The 14,677-nt window shown below is 33.7% G+C and overlaps 1 protein-coding gene across 2 annotated transcripts; it reads left to right on the top strand.

Moving 5' to 3' along the window:
- Nucleotides 1-9,643: 9,643 nt before the first annotated feature.
- On the top strand, nucleotides 9,644-14,637 carry LOC130727752 (phosphatidylinositol/phosphatidylcholine transfer protein SFH8-like). Of its 2 annotated transcripts, XM_057578988.1 has the most exons (13): nucleotides 9,644-9,827; nucleotides 10,054-10,339; nucleotides 10,709-10,808; nucleotides 10,969-11,235; nucleotides 11,346-11,423; nucleotides 11,514-11,615; nucleotides 11,745-11,794; nucleotides 11,885-11,984; nucleotides 12,241-12,336; nucleotides 12,439-12,552; nucleotides 12,637-12,772; nucleotides 13,220-13,551; nucleotides 13,938-14,637. In XM_057578988.1, exons 1-13 carry the CDS (start codon nucleotides 9,812-9,814, stop codon nucleotides 14,031-14,033), a joined length of 1,773 nt encoding a protein of 590 aa, XP_057434971.1. In that variant the 5' UTR covers nucleotides 9,644-9,811; the 3' UTR covers nucleotides 14,034-14,637. The 2 variants fall into 2 exon arrangements, with proteins under 2 accessions (XP_057434971.1, XP_057434972.1); XM_057578989.1 differs by lacking the exons at nucleotides 11,745-11,794; nucleotides 11,885-11,984 and having other exon boundaries at nucleotides 9,645-9,827.
- Nucleotides 14,638-14,677: the final 40 nt, after the last annotated feature.

Raw genomic sequence — 14,677 nt, 5'->3', positions numbered from 1 at the left:
CAACTCTACAGATTGCTTATTTGCTTGAGGAAGGAAACTTAGTAGAGTGATTATTTGGTCCTTAAACTACTTCACATGTAAAAACATTTTGTTAAAAGGGGTAATGACCTGTGAGTAGTGACAGATGAATTAAGTGGATCAAGGAGATGTCAGTAAAAGCAATACCGTAAAGGGTCTTATAACTCATCATCCATATAACTCATTAGAGTTGCTCATTTAAATTATATTTAAAAAATATCATTCTTTATAATTTCTCGTTAATGCCATATCATTTAAATCACTTTACTAGCTTTTTACTTTAACTCAACAACTCTAAAACATTTCTCAAGTGGACCTCACAATCTACCTTACTTTTTATATTTTATTATTTATCTCCACTTTATTATTATATTTAACACACTAAAGAAAGTGAGATCCACATTAGCAACTCTCAACCAAAGTTGCTACAATAAGCAATCGGTAATATGACATAGCAAAGTAGAGTTGTAGAGTTGCTCTAAAATGGGAAGGTGAGTTGCTCCTAGAGTTTTTTTTCTTTCTATAAGCAACTGTCGATGCTCGTAGTATTGGCATTGAATGACCAATCAGTTTTTAGGTCAAGACTATTTGGACAATCCCCAATTACTATCCACACCATCCCCTTATTTTTTAATCCCAAAAACACCCCCAACGTATAAAACATTAAAAGCAGTGGAAAAAAAAACTCTTCCAGCCCCATTTCTTCTTCCTTCTTCCTCTTCCACTCTCACCTTCCCCATATCCCTATTTCATCTTCTAAATCAGCACATCACACACCTTAGAGGTATTTGAAGCTTCAAATCAGTGTAAACGTCAGTGGGTGAGATCAAGAGAAGAACAAAAGGTCAAAAAGGTGTGATTTTGGAATTTTTACTGTTTTTCGTGAAAATCTGGGTTCTGGTTCGTACCGCAATTTAACTGCAGTAGGTTACTGAATTTAAATTGCGGTAGTTTACTCAATTTTAATTGCAGATCAAACAATCAGAAACATAGCACTACCACAATTAAAATGACGGAAAGGATAAAGCTACTGCAATTTTAATTGCGGATCCAACAGAGGAATAGAGGAACATAGCAGATGGGTTTTGAATTTAACATAAGGTTTTAGAAATCGATTTCCCTTATGTTCTGTCCAAGGCTCACGAACACAACCCGATTTTGCGATTAAAAAACCCAAAGGATATCAAGGAACAAAAAAACAGAGGAACATAATACTACGCAATTTAAATTGCGGATTGAAACAGATCGGGAAACCAAGCGATTTTGTCAAGTTGATGTTTGACTTCTCCTTCTTCCTCTTCTTCCTCTTTCTTGTTCTTTTGCTTCTTCTTCCTGCTTCCTTCTCCAACTTCTTCAAGATCCTTCTTCCTCCTTCCTTCCTTCTCCAACACAGATTGGGGTGGTGGCTAGGGTTTTTTTTATTTGGGAAAGTTGAGAGAGAAAGGGCCGAGAGAAAGAGAGAAACTGTGAGAGAGGGAGATGATGTGGGGAGAAGTTTTTTTTTCTGTTTAATTGATTCAGTTTTTTTTAAGTCTGGGGTAAAATTGTATTTTTGCTCAAAAAGGGATGGTGTGGATAGTAAATGGGGATGGTCCAAGTAGTTTTGGCCCAGTTTTTATTCACAATCCTAACTAAGTCCAAGGAGAGAAAGAAGGAAAAAGAATAGAAAAGAAAAAAAAAAAGTGAAAGAGAAGAGAAAAGAAAAGAAAGATAAGATATGTGATGTGAAAGTACATGGAAATGAAAAGGAAAAAACAGTGCTAATAATTGAAAATCCTAAATGTTATTGTTCTGAAAAAAAACTCAAGGATACAATTATGGAGGAGGTAAGGGTTGTAATATTGGTTGGCCGATCGGGTCAGATCCGTCATTTGTGTGTCAAAATGCTAATTGAGTTGAACTGACTCATTTTTGGCATTTGAATTTAAAGTCTTAATCCAACCCAAATTTTGGAGGATCGACGAGTTGACTCACTTAGAGAATATAGTGAAATAATAAAAAAATAATGCAATGAGTAATTTTAAAAAATCTTTCACTTTTAACAAGTTGTTAATGTAGAAATGTAGAAATTAAAATCATTATGATATTATACTTATTATTTTTTTCTCGTTGAGGTTTATGAGCCAGAGAAGAAAGTTTCACCAATCACATAATATGAAATATGTTATGAATATTTGGATGCCCATCAGAGTTAGGAGTAGGGGTGGGAATAGGCTGGGCCTAGGTAGGCTTTGCTTAAATAGGCCTAGCCTATTTAAAAATCTTAAGGCCTGAGCCTGGCCTATGGCCTATCAAAGGCTTTTTTTCGAGCCTGGCCTGAGCCTTCCGAAAGCCTGGCTTGGCCTGGTAGCCTGTTTAAAGGCCCGTTTCACAACAACAGTTTTACGTTTGTTAACAAATTTATCTGTAAAAAGCTATCAAACTTATAAGCTAACGGGTTAAATTATACTAAAATAATCTTTCAACGATCAGACTTATAATATTATTAGCTAATAAGTAGTGAAGAAACTAAACGAGATTATGTTGGTTTCTTAGAGTTGGAGAGCCAATTTAAAATCACACTTCATTTTTAAAAAGACTTATAACTTTGACTCGTTATATAAGTCAATTTGCTTAAATATATAAAAATCTCAATAAGTATATAATATCAAGATATTATAATAAATTTCTAATATATAGACATCATCAAGGGTAAAATATATTTATACTTATCATATTTACAATTTACCAAAAAAATACTAATCATATTTACTTAAATAGGCTAGTCTGTAAGGCTTACAAGGCTTGTTGAATGGCCTGAGCCTGACCTTTTTAACTAAATAGGCTTTTCAAAAAGCCTAAGCCTTGCCTATTTACCATTTTGGTCTGGCCTGGCCTGGGCCTGTGGTAGGCTAGGCCATAGGCCCCTACGAACGGCCTGGCCTATTCCCACCCCTAGTTAGGAGTCCATGAGCCAGGCCCACATGTATACTTGTTCAACACTCTAAACCTAATAGTATAAATACAAGGGAGTCTGCACCTAGCAGAGCATCCTCATCACACTATTTCTCTATCTCTTGTTCCTTTATTCTCCTCTCTTATTTACTTGCTTACTCTTTATTCATAACACGTTATCAGCACGATAGTTTCTCCATAAAATTCTCAATTCCTAAGTGAAATAGTAAGTATCACTTCGAGAGTAAGTACCACATCCATGTGGAAGATTATAATTTTATAATTTTTTTTTCTTCTTCTTTCTTCTTCTTCTTCGAATCATTTATCTATGAGTCAAAAGTACTATAGTAATAAGCATGAATCCTGAAGATTCATAGCCTTACAGTCCAGAAGTACTGTAATTGAATTAATTGAATTATTATGCATGAATCAGGAAGATTTATAGCCTTACAGTCCAGAAGCACTGTAATTGAATTATTTTGCATGAATCAGGAAGATTCATAGTCTTACAGTCCAGAAGCACTTTAATAATAAAGAATAATGAAGATTCATAGCCTACAATCCAGAAGCATTGTAGTTGAAATATTTTGAATGAATCTTCACTACGTGTCTAGAAGTACCGTAGTAATAAATATGAATCCTGAATATTCATAGTCTTATAGTCCAGAAGCACTGTAATTAAATTATTTTGAAAGAATCATGAAGATTCATAGCATTACAGTCCAGAAGCACTGTAATCAAGAATCATGAAGATTCATGGCCTACGTGTCTAGAAGCACATATTTTCAAAATATGAATCCTGAAGATTCATAACCTACGAGTCCGGAAGTACCGTAGTTGATTTTTAAAATATGAATCCGGAAGATTCATAGACTATGAGTACAAAAGTACCATTATAAATTTTTTTTTATGAATCATGATTCATAACCTACGAGTCGAGAAGTACCGTAGTGCAATTTTTTTTAAAATTTGAATCCTGAAGATTCATATCCTACGAGTCCATAAGAGTTGTATTGAGATATATTCTCTTTGAGCTATGAGTTCAAGAGTACCATAGCATGAATACACAAAAAAAAAAAGTTCATGAAGAACTAGAAACTAATATGGATACTTGAATGTAAGAGAGAAATTGCTCTGCATCTCTTTACATATCATCTTCATTCCTTCCTTGATGTGTATGGAGTATTATTGAATCTTGTCACTAAAGTGGAAGAGATAAAGAAAGGTCATGAGATACATCAAGAAGAGATCAAGAAAAGAATCATAAAATATACTATATTTAAATATTTTAAATTGAATTGATCTCTTTAATTTTGTTACTTTTAAAACAGTTCTATGATGAAAAGATTTTAAATAAATAAATATATATATATATATATATATATATTGTGCTATCAATTTTGTCACATTTTTTTTCTTCTTCTTCTCAAAACTATCAATTATTAAAGTCGTTTCTTTTCCAGATTTTTTTTTGATATGTGGATATCTTTTTATTATACTCATTGATTCATAAAGGAATATATTCTCAATTTACGTTTATAATGAGTGCTTGATTTTAAAACTAGATACTACGGAAATTTTTTATATGATATCAATTGATTTTGAAGCTCTTAATAAAACTAGAATCGAAGGGTAATTGTAGAAACATTTGTATGTGGAGTGGATGTACTATTTTATTTAGTACATAAATCTTTATTAAATCTTAAAGAATTTTTTTAATGTGTAAATATTTATGAGATCATGAAGAGAGTATATTTAGGAATAATTCTATGAGTTTGTTATAAAATTATTTTCGTTATTTATGACAAACAAATTTATTTACATGTATTTGAACTTTCTTTTTGTATGATAAAAGAATATTTAAACAAACTTAGTTGTTTGAAATAAACAAAAGAAGACCTTATAGTCTTTTGTCAATACATTATAGTTCCTGAAGAACTATATCGTTATCATTGATCAAGTTGATTGAAAGATATGTATCTATCATGTAAGCTACAGAAGTAGCTATATTAAGGAAGGATTGAGATATTCCCTGAAGTGAATATCTCAACAAACATGACAAAAGTTGTGATCATTTATATCAACGCATGGTTAAATGTCCCTGAAGGACATCCAATGACATATATGGTATTGTTTCATGAAATGAAACTTTTGTGGTGGCTCTCTAGAAGAAGCCTATGAAATTTCAAAGCAATATTTTAAAATGGATCATTGACACTCTTGAATAGATCCATAGATCAATAATATTATATTTTTGCAAGAAACAACCCAAATGCGGTTGTAATCATAGAAGTGATATTTGAATCAATGGTTGATGTGACCATGATAATGACTCCTTATATCGGAAGTCTTCCTGACACAATGTGGTGGTCAGTCGACGTGTCCTATTGGCACGGTGATGAAGCAAATTGCAGTGCAATTGCTAATAGCTTGCTGAGGGGGAGCATAATAATGTGTTTATGACTCACACTTAGGGGGAGAATGTTGAGAATTAAAGTGTGAGTTACAGTCTCACATTGGCGCATGATCTCATGCTTTCTACTCCCCTTATCACCCCCTAAATTGATATCAAAGTATACAAATATAAAGAGCATATATAAACATTGTTGCTAGATATTGCTTGGATCGGTAGTAATCCAGAGATGTCAAACCTATTGAGTTTTTTCATGCGATGGATATGCGTTATAGGAAATTATGAGATGCAATACTCATCTTGTGACACAACTGTCATGTACACAAATTCCTTATTAATTTGAAAGTCTTGAAGGACTTTATTTACATCTAATTGATGTAACGATAAACTATGGGTTGAAAATATCAAAATCCTTAAAGGATTTAAAACGTCAGGAAATTTTACTTCAAACATTGAAGTATTATTTTGAATGAGAAAGTTCTATATATGGAACAAAGTGAATGTGATTGGCATGACCGGTTAGACCATCCCGAGTCTTATGATGCGAAAGTATATGAATTCATATGAGCACTCATCGAAGAACCTGAAGATTCTTCAATATAATGAATTCTTATATCTTGTTCTCATGACCAATTAATAATTGGTAAAATATATGGGTTTGAATCCCGCATACTCTTGAGTATATTAGATGCGATACATGTGCACATATTCACTCTTTTTATGAGTCATTTAAGTATTTCATAAATTTATCGATGCATCGACTAAATGACCAAATATATGTCATCAACTCTCAATATTGATAGAGTGAAAATTCCAACCTTGATCAAGTTGGTAAATGACATGATTTTGAATATCTAGTTGCACATGTTCGTATTCAAATGATCTAGCTGATTTGTTTAATTAAACGCCTCATATTTATGGCTAGATAATTACATATGAGAACAAATAGCCTTATTTATGGACATGTGATTTTGCAATTAGCAGCATTGACACGCATCAAGCCAACAATTCATTAGAATTCTCCCCATTGTAATTGGTTCATGGTCAGGAACCTAATATCTCTCAACTAAGAATTCTCAATGTGCGTTATATATTTTCAATTGCTCCACCACAACGCACTAAGGTGATACCACAAGGAAAGCTGAGATTATGTAATCAATTTGAGCCATTACCGATAGATATTTCATATCTTACTTGTTGTTTCTCAGCATTAGGGGGAGATGAAATTAAGCAGCTCTGAAAATTTGTAAAGAATGCATATGTATACTCGCACTATGAACCAGAAGTTCAAAAGATGCATTCTCTGACCTAAAAGGAATTATTAAATTCCTTATATGCTGCAAATACCCTTCTCTAACTTGATATCCTAGTTGGAAAATTTGTCATTATTATTAGGTTAAGGCATGCCTAAAACTTGGTTCAAAAATATATATCCTAGAGAAGGATGATGGTCTTGTTGAGGAGGCAAACTATCTTGAAAAGTGTAGAGACTACAAAATGTTTATTCCTCCTGAAGAGGTTCAGGTACCTGTAATTATTTATTTAAGAGATCTCATATGATTATGTCTCTACAAGTTAACACAAGGAACCAAGAATATGAAGAATTGTCGACATGGTGAAGTAGCGCTCAATATTAAAAATATGTGCGAGAATCTTGAACCCGAAAATGAATGGGTGTGATTGGCCATAAATAGAAAGAAGCAATTCATTTGCTGAATTTAAGGGTCTTTGGACCTCATATCTATACCCTAAAGGTATAAAGACGATAAGGCTTAAAGAGTCTTTGTAGTAAAGTGAAATAATGTTGTCATATTTAAGTCAAACAAGTGACAATCGTGGTGGATACTTGGAGTTACAACTTATTGGTATGACTCACTTGAGATTGATATCTCTATAAAACTCCTTGAAGATTGTAAGATGCATAAAGCACACAATTCATGTTCTCAACAATGAACAAATTACTAGATTGAGGTAATCTAGATGATTATTTTCTTAAGGACGGTCACAAAAATGACCCAACAAACTCATGCATATTTATGATGAGATATGAGATTGTTTATGTCATAATTAATGTTTATGACAATGATTTATTGAGACTCTAGAAGAGCTCACAAAAGCTGTAGATTTGCTAAAGAAAGAATTTGAGATAAAAGAGTTGAGAATGAAACTTTTGTCTAGCCTTATCAATTGAGTATCTAAAGGATGAGGTATTTATTTACCAAAGGACTTATATTGCAAAGGTACTAAAATGATTCTATATGGACAAATCATGTCCACTGTGTACTCTATTGATTTTAAGGTCATTAAATGTAAATAAAGATCCTTTTAGACCTTGAGAAAAGAATGAAGAATTACTTGATCCTGTAGTACTATATCTTAGTGCTATCAAAGCATTATTGTATCTTGCTAGTCATACTCGACTTGATATATCATTTGCTATTAACTTATTAGCAAGATATAGTTCTTCACCTACACAAAGACATTGGAATGGAAAACAAGTGTTTCGTTATCTTAAAGGCACATTAGATATGAGTTTATTTTTTCCCTTTATGTCCAAGCTTAATCTAATTGGTTATGCAGATGCTGGATATTTGTCTAAATATCTCAAACAGGTTACTTGTTTACATGTGGAGGAACAACCGTTTCATGGAGATCTGTGAAAGAAACTATGATAGCCACCTCAGCTAACCTTGCAGGAATATTAGCATTACATGAGGCAAGACGAGGATACGTTTGGCTGAGATTCGTGATTCAATGCGTACTTGATATTGGTGATTTGTCCTCTTGAAAGATGCCGCCAACAACTATATATGAAGATAATACTACATGCACTACTCAATCAAAAGAAGGATACATCATGGGAGATGGACAAAGCAAATATCACCGGAGCTTTTCTTCACTCATGATCTACAAAATAATGGTGACATAGACATCCAACAAATTCGCTCAAGTGATAATTTGACAGACTTATTTACGAAGACTCTTCCAACTACAACATATGAAAAGCTTGTGCAGAATGTGGGAGTTCGTCGGCCTAAAGATTTCAATTAAAATGTATTGTACTCTTTTTTCCTTAACCATGTTTTTTCCCATTGGGTTTTTCATGGTAAGGTTTTTAATGAGGCAATGTACAAAGACGAACTATAGAATGATGTACTCTTTTTCCTTCACTAGGTTTTTTATCCCACACTGGGTTTTCCTAGTAAGGTTTTAATGAGACACATTTTTAAGGGATGGTCATCCAAGGGGGAGTGTTATGAATATTTGGATGCCCATCAGAGTTAGGAGTCCATGAGCCAGGCCCACATGTATACTTGTTCAACACTCTAAACCTAATAGTATAAATACAAGGGAGTCTGCACCTAGCAGAGTATCCTCATCACACTATTTCTCTATCTCTTGTTCCTCTATTCTCCTCTCTTATTTACTTGCTTACTCTTTATTCATAACAAAATAAATATTTTACATGACTTATTATTAAAAACTGTAAAAGCTGTAACTTGTAACCTCAATACCAGAAAAGAAAAATCTGAAGAAGTTGAAGAGGAAGGTAAAAAGAATAGAAAAGAAAAAAAAAGTGAAAGAGGAGAAAAGAAAAGAAAGATAAGATAGGTGATGTGAAAGTACATGGAAATGAGAAGGAAAAAACAGTGCTAATAATTGAAAATCCTAAATGTTATTGTTCTGAAAAAAAACTCAAGGATACAATTATGGAGGAGGTAAGGGTTGTAATATTGGTTGGCCGATCGGGTCAGATCCGTCATTTGTGTGCCAAAATGCTAATTGAGTTGAACTGACTCATTTTTGGCATTTGAATTTAAAGTCTTAATCCAACCCAAATTTTGGAGGATCGACGAGTTGACTCACTTAGAGAATATAATGAAATAATAAAAAAATAATGCAATGAGTAATTTTAAAAAATCTTTCACTTTTAACAAGTTGTTAATGTAGAAATGTAGAAATTAGAATCATTATGATATTATACTTTTTTTTTTTTTTCTCTTTGAGGTTTATGAGGCAGAGAAGAAAGTTTCACCAATCACAAAATATGAAATAAATATTTTACATGCCTTATTATTAAAAACTGTAAAAGCTGTAACTTGTAACCTCAATACCAGAAAAGAAAAATCTGAAGAAGTTGAAGAGGAAGGTAAATTCCCGCCAAGTCGGCAAGGCACAACGTCAACTATAGTGCACATGGTGGGGCCACCTCTCCACAAGGTGGCGTAACAAGGACCTCTTGGACATTGAAGTTTCATCTCTGCACTTATTTTGTCATCTGTCGACACCCTCTGTGTCTACTAAATGTACAAACACTATGAAAACGATTGATCAAATTCAAAATCAATCAACTCATTCATGCCCAGCTATAAAGGTTCAATGTTTGATTAAATTTATCACTACTACCCGTGATTCCTGTTTCACTACCAGGACTCTTCATATACCATGTCAGGGCACATTTGTGAGTAACAATATTAATTTTTTTTTTATTAATAATTTAATATTGTTATTTGAATGTTTTCTTCATTAACTTCTGAGTTATAGATTTGCATAAGTTTCATTTTCTTTTTATTAAGGTTTAATTTGTAGGATCTGAGTCTTGATTTTTTCAAAAAATGACTTGTTTTTTGTCTTTCAATTGAATTAATCCTTGTTTGTTCATGCATTGTTCTTAAACTTTATTTTAGGCTTTGAAGAAGCATTATCAGGCAATGAAGAAAGAAGAGAGAATTCAGAGGATGATGGGTGGAAGAGAATTGGCAGTCTAAAGAAGAAGGCATTAAGTGCTTCCAGCAAATTAAGGCACTCTTTTAAGAAGAAAGGAAGCAGAAAAAATGCTAGTCTTAGCACTTCCCACTCCATTGAGGACATTCGAGATGTTAAGGAGGTTCAAGCTGTGGAAGCATTTCGGCAAGCACTTATGTCGGATAACTTGCTGCCTCCAATGCATGATGATTATCATATGTTATTGAGGTTACAAACCCTAATTACTAGCTACATTGATTTAAGTATATCCATGGAAGGTGGAAATTACATGCTGTCTCTTCGCATATTCATTATGATTTATGAGTGATGCAATAGTGCAATTTAATTTGAGATGAATGCTGTGAAAGTGTGATGGAAGAGAGAGGGTGGGTGGGGGGGGGGGGAATCATGATAGTGAAAGTAAAAGATTACCTTCCAATTGCATTTTTTGTGCAAAAGATAAGAATTGCTTTACAAATATCATTTAGTATTTCTCATTCATCATTGGCATGCTTCTAACAGCTGAGACCTTCAGAAGAAAATGGTTTGTTCATCTTATTGCATTGTTCAAAACTAAATTAAACAAATTCATTGTAGGTTCTTGAAAGCAAGAAAGTTTGATATTGAGAAAGCAAAGCAGATGTGGGCTAACATGATCAAATGGAGGAAAGACTATGGTACAGATGCAATTTTAGTGGTGAGAAATCAGATTCAATAATTTACTGAGCATTTTATTTTGTGTCCTTAAGTAAATCATGTTTGATTAAGTAGTCTGAAAACTGAATTCATCAAGTAGTCAGAACATTGGATTTTTTCAAATGTGGTCTTCATACTATACTATGTTTTCCACCCTATAGGATTTTGAATTCAAGGAATTGTATGAAGTCCTGAAGTACTACCCTCATGGTTATCATGGTGTAGATAAAGAAGGAAGACCTATTTATATGGAGAGACTAGGAAAAGTTGATCCCGATAAGCTTATGCAAGTAACTACCATGGAAAGGTATGTGAGATACCATGTGCAGGGATTGGAGAAAGCACTTGCTGTCAAGTTTCCAGTTTGTTCTATAGTTGCTAAGAGACACATTGATTCAAGCACAACCATTTTGGACGTTAAGGGCGTGGTACGTTGTGTGTCTAAATGGCCACAAAAAACTTTTCCAGACACCATTAATTTAACTTGAAATTAGTTATGACTAGAGTTCATATTCCTAGTATGCCTTTTGCTTTCTAGGGTTTCAAAAACCTTACCAGGTCTGCACGGGAACTCATCACTCAACTACAGAAGATTGATAATGATTACTATCCTGAAGTATGTAGGCTTTGTGTTCACTTTCTTGGTGGCTTCTGAATTTTCATATTGTTCGTGCAGTGCTTATAATCTGTAAATTATACCATGCAGACACTCTATCAATTGTTCATAGTCAATGCTGGTGCTGGTTTTAAGCTTCTCTGGAACACGGTGAAAACATTTCTCGATCCCAAAACTACTTCAAAGATTCATGTATGTGTTAATTGTTTGAGTCCTTGTTTTTGTAAAGTTTTATAGGAATCTATTTAAGTAATTACTCTTACTACTTTTGGAGATAAATCTATAGATATATGATGAGCTGATACTTGAATGCTTAATTAGGTTCTAGGATACAAGTTCCAGAGTAAATTACTTGAGTCTATCGATGTTAGGTAACTCTACACCTAATTCTGTTAATGTAGTTATTTTCATTGAACATATATATTGTTATTTGAAGATTCTTACAAACTATAAGTTCTCAGTGAGCTGCCAAAATTCCTAGGCGGTAGTTGCACTTGTGTAGATCAGGGTGGTTGTATGAGGTCTGATAAAGGGCCATGGCAAGACCGAAACTTATTAAAGGTTTGCTACTTATAGCATGTTTGGATCAGCTTATTTTTCTCCAGAATCAATTCTGGCACCCAGAAGTTAGTCACAGAAGCTTCTCCCCATAATTGATTTTGGTTTTAGAATCAATTAAAAAAGGATTTCTAAACATTCTCTTATCTTTTGATTCATATAGACCTTTTTATTCACTTAATTTTAAGTGGTTCTCTCTGCTTTTCTGTTCTGCTTTGCATCTTAGTATGACTTAACTAGAACAGTTGTGGGCGTGCAGATGGGTCTTGGTGGAGTACAGTGTTCTAAACTAATAGAATCAGTTTCTAACGACGAGGGGAGGGTGATTGAATGTGATGAGACATCTAATCCTATGGTAAAGTTTCCAACACCATCTTAAAGACAGCATTACAAGAGCACTTTCCGATTTTATAATAATTATCGTATTCACCTTTGGATTTCGGGTTTCTGGGGACAGATAAGAAGTAGCGGTACATCTACAGGTGAATTAGGATCTGAAGTTGAAGTTATCACCTTCCTGAAAGCAACTAGGGATGGTATAAACCCTGTATTGATTCCAGTCCATGAAGAAGTAAGTAACCATGATATTGATCTCGAGGCTGGAAAAAGAAATTGTTGCAATGAGTCAAGTTTAAATGCATTTATGTTTATCCAGGAAAGATTGGTTAGTAAGGCTAGCCATGGTGGTGCTTTCTCTTATGATGAGGATGTTCCTCCTATGGTTGACAAGATCGTTGATGTTGGATCGAAGGAGAAGCAAGAAACACCTCAAAACTCATTTGTCTCCAGAGGTTAGTAGTATATGCACAACTATTGGTTCTGATATGTCATTATTATTAGCTGAAGATGCATACTCTTGTTATTTAAGCCTTTAGGGCTAGAGGTAGATAAATTTTCTTTTTATCTTTATCTCCCTTTTTTTCCTATGTGACATGCAAATGTAAAGGAATTGAAAAGCTTAACTTTACAGTTATGCTTTAAATGTATAGTGCTTTATAATTTTTTTTCTCTCCACAGATTTGAATTCATTGAGTCTAAACTTACCATTCCAATGAAAAAGTAGCATGAATTCAAAGACCTGCATATGAAAATGAAATTCTCTTCATAGTGAAAAGATTTTAAACAAATTTTTGGCATCCACGATATTATATCTTTTATCGGTTGATATTAATTGCAGAAAAATTTCTATGTACTGAAAAATTTCTTAATGGTAAAGTAATCATGATTATATACAACAGGCTTCTTTTCGGCCCTTTATACTTTTGCTCGTTCAGTAGCATTTTATGCCACTAAGGGAATACTGGTCGCTGAATCTGATTCTGCCAAAAACATACCAATCTTGGCTGTTGATTCAACATCCAAGGGGGAACCTCGTCCTCTTTCGCCTCCTCGCGGATTGACAATGACAAACCTCTCCTCATCTACCTTAGAACGCCTTGGTGAGCTTGAAGAGAAAGTTGACATGCTAGAGTCAAAACTTAATGCCATGCCACATGCAAAAGAAGAGTTGCTGAATGCTGCTATTTATCGAGTGGACGCGTTGGAAGCAGAGCAGATAACTACTAAGAAGGTAATTGTATTTCATTTAGAAATCATATTAATTGCTTCAGACTTGAAAAAACAGAACCCCCCCCCCCCCCCTCCCTGCTGTTTTACCATGTCTCAAAGTTTTAAAGGAATTTTTTTATGTTCTTTGCTACTTGTTTCCATTAAATTGACTTGTCCAACAAATTACCTGACTCATGTTTCAAGTTTTGTGATTGTGATCACAATATGTAGAAGTAGAGTGACTAGCGATCCTTCATGTAGTTATGCATAATTTTCATTTTCTTTATGTCATTGTTAAGCACTATGTTAACTGTTGGTGTATATTATATTGTTTGTGGGTAGATTGCTCAATACTTTGTGGCGTTTATAATTTTATATATGAACTTGTTTCTTCCACTTCCTAAACAGGCTTTACACGAAGCTTTGATAAAACAAGAAGAACTTATGACATACAAAGACAATCAGGAAAAAAGCAAATTCAAGACAAGAAGAACATGGTGTTGAAGAGAGAGAGAGAGAGAAGAATCAGTTGACGAGTGCAATAATGTTAAGCTAAGTTTCCATAAAAAGAGGATATGATGCTTCTATACATATAATTGCATCAGGATGACTTCAATTAAGAATGTTGAATACAAAAAAGAGGCCATCTTATTTACTGGCCCCTGACTCACGCTCAAGTGAAGAAGGTGGAAATTAAGCATAAGTTCAGCTACAACAAATAAGTGCTTCATTTAATAATTTAACTGTCCTAAAGTTTAAACTGTAAAGAAAATCATATCCAGTTCTATAAAAATGTGCCATTTGTACTCGGGATGGACAGTATTATAGTAATTGGTATATAATTTTCACCAACAGCTAAATTTTTTTTCGGTCCTCAAATTTCCTATTGTTATACACAGATCTAAGCAGCCATGGTCTAAATATGAACAGAAATGCATCATGTATTTTGCTTTTCCACTACTTCTTTCAATCCTCCCCAACTGTTAATATGTATAATTCTGGTTCATCCATTGGACGCAGCTTGTTGCTGTTGGTTGTGTTGTATTGCAGGGTTTGGAAAAAAAAATTGGGATGATTGAATAAAATGCTGTTTACAGAAGTTGTTGAATTTCCTGTTTTTTTTTCCTGTGTCCGCTTCATTATTATTA

The sequence above is a fragment of the Lotus japonicus genome, chromosome 1 (genome assembly GCF_012489685.1).
Source record: "Lotus japonicus ecotype B-129 chromosome 1, LjGifu_v1.2".
NCBI classification, from domain to species: domain Eukaryota; kingdom Viridiplantae; phylum Streptophyta; class Magnoliopsida; order Fabales; family Fabaceae; genus Lotus; species Lotus japonicus.
The sequence above is the reverse complement of the archived record's forward strand: the minus strand, read 5'-3'. Positions and strand labels throughout refer to the sequence as shown.

Coding starts and splice junctions, on each gene's coding strand:
- LOC130727752 (XM_057578988.1), top strand. Junction 10,340..10,708: donor GATTATCATATGTTATTGAG/GTTACAAACCCT, acceptor AATTCATTGTAG/GTTCTTGAAAGCAAGAAAGT. Junction 12,337..12,438: donor ATGAGACATCTAATCCTATG/GTAAAGTTTCCA, acceptor TTCTGGGGACAG/ATAAGAAGTAGCGGTACATC.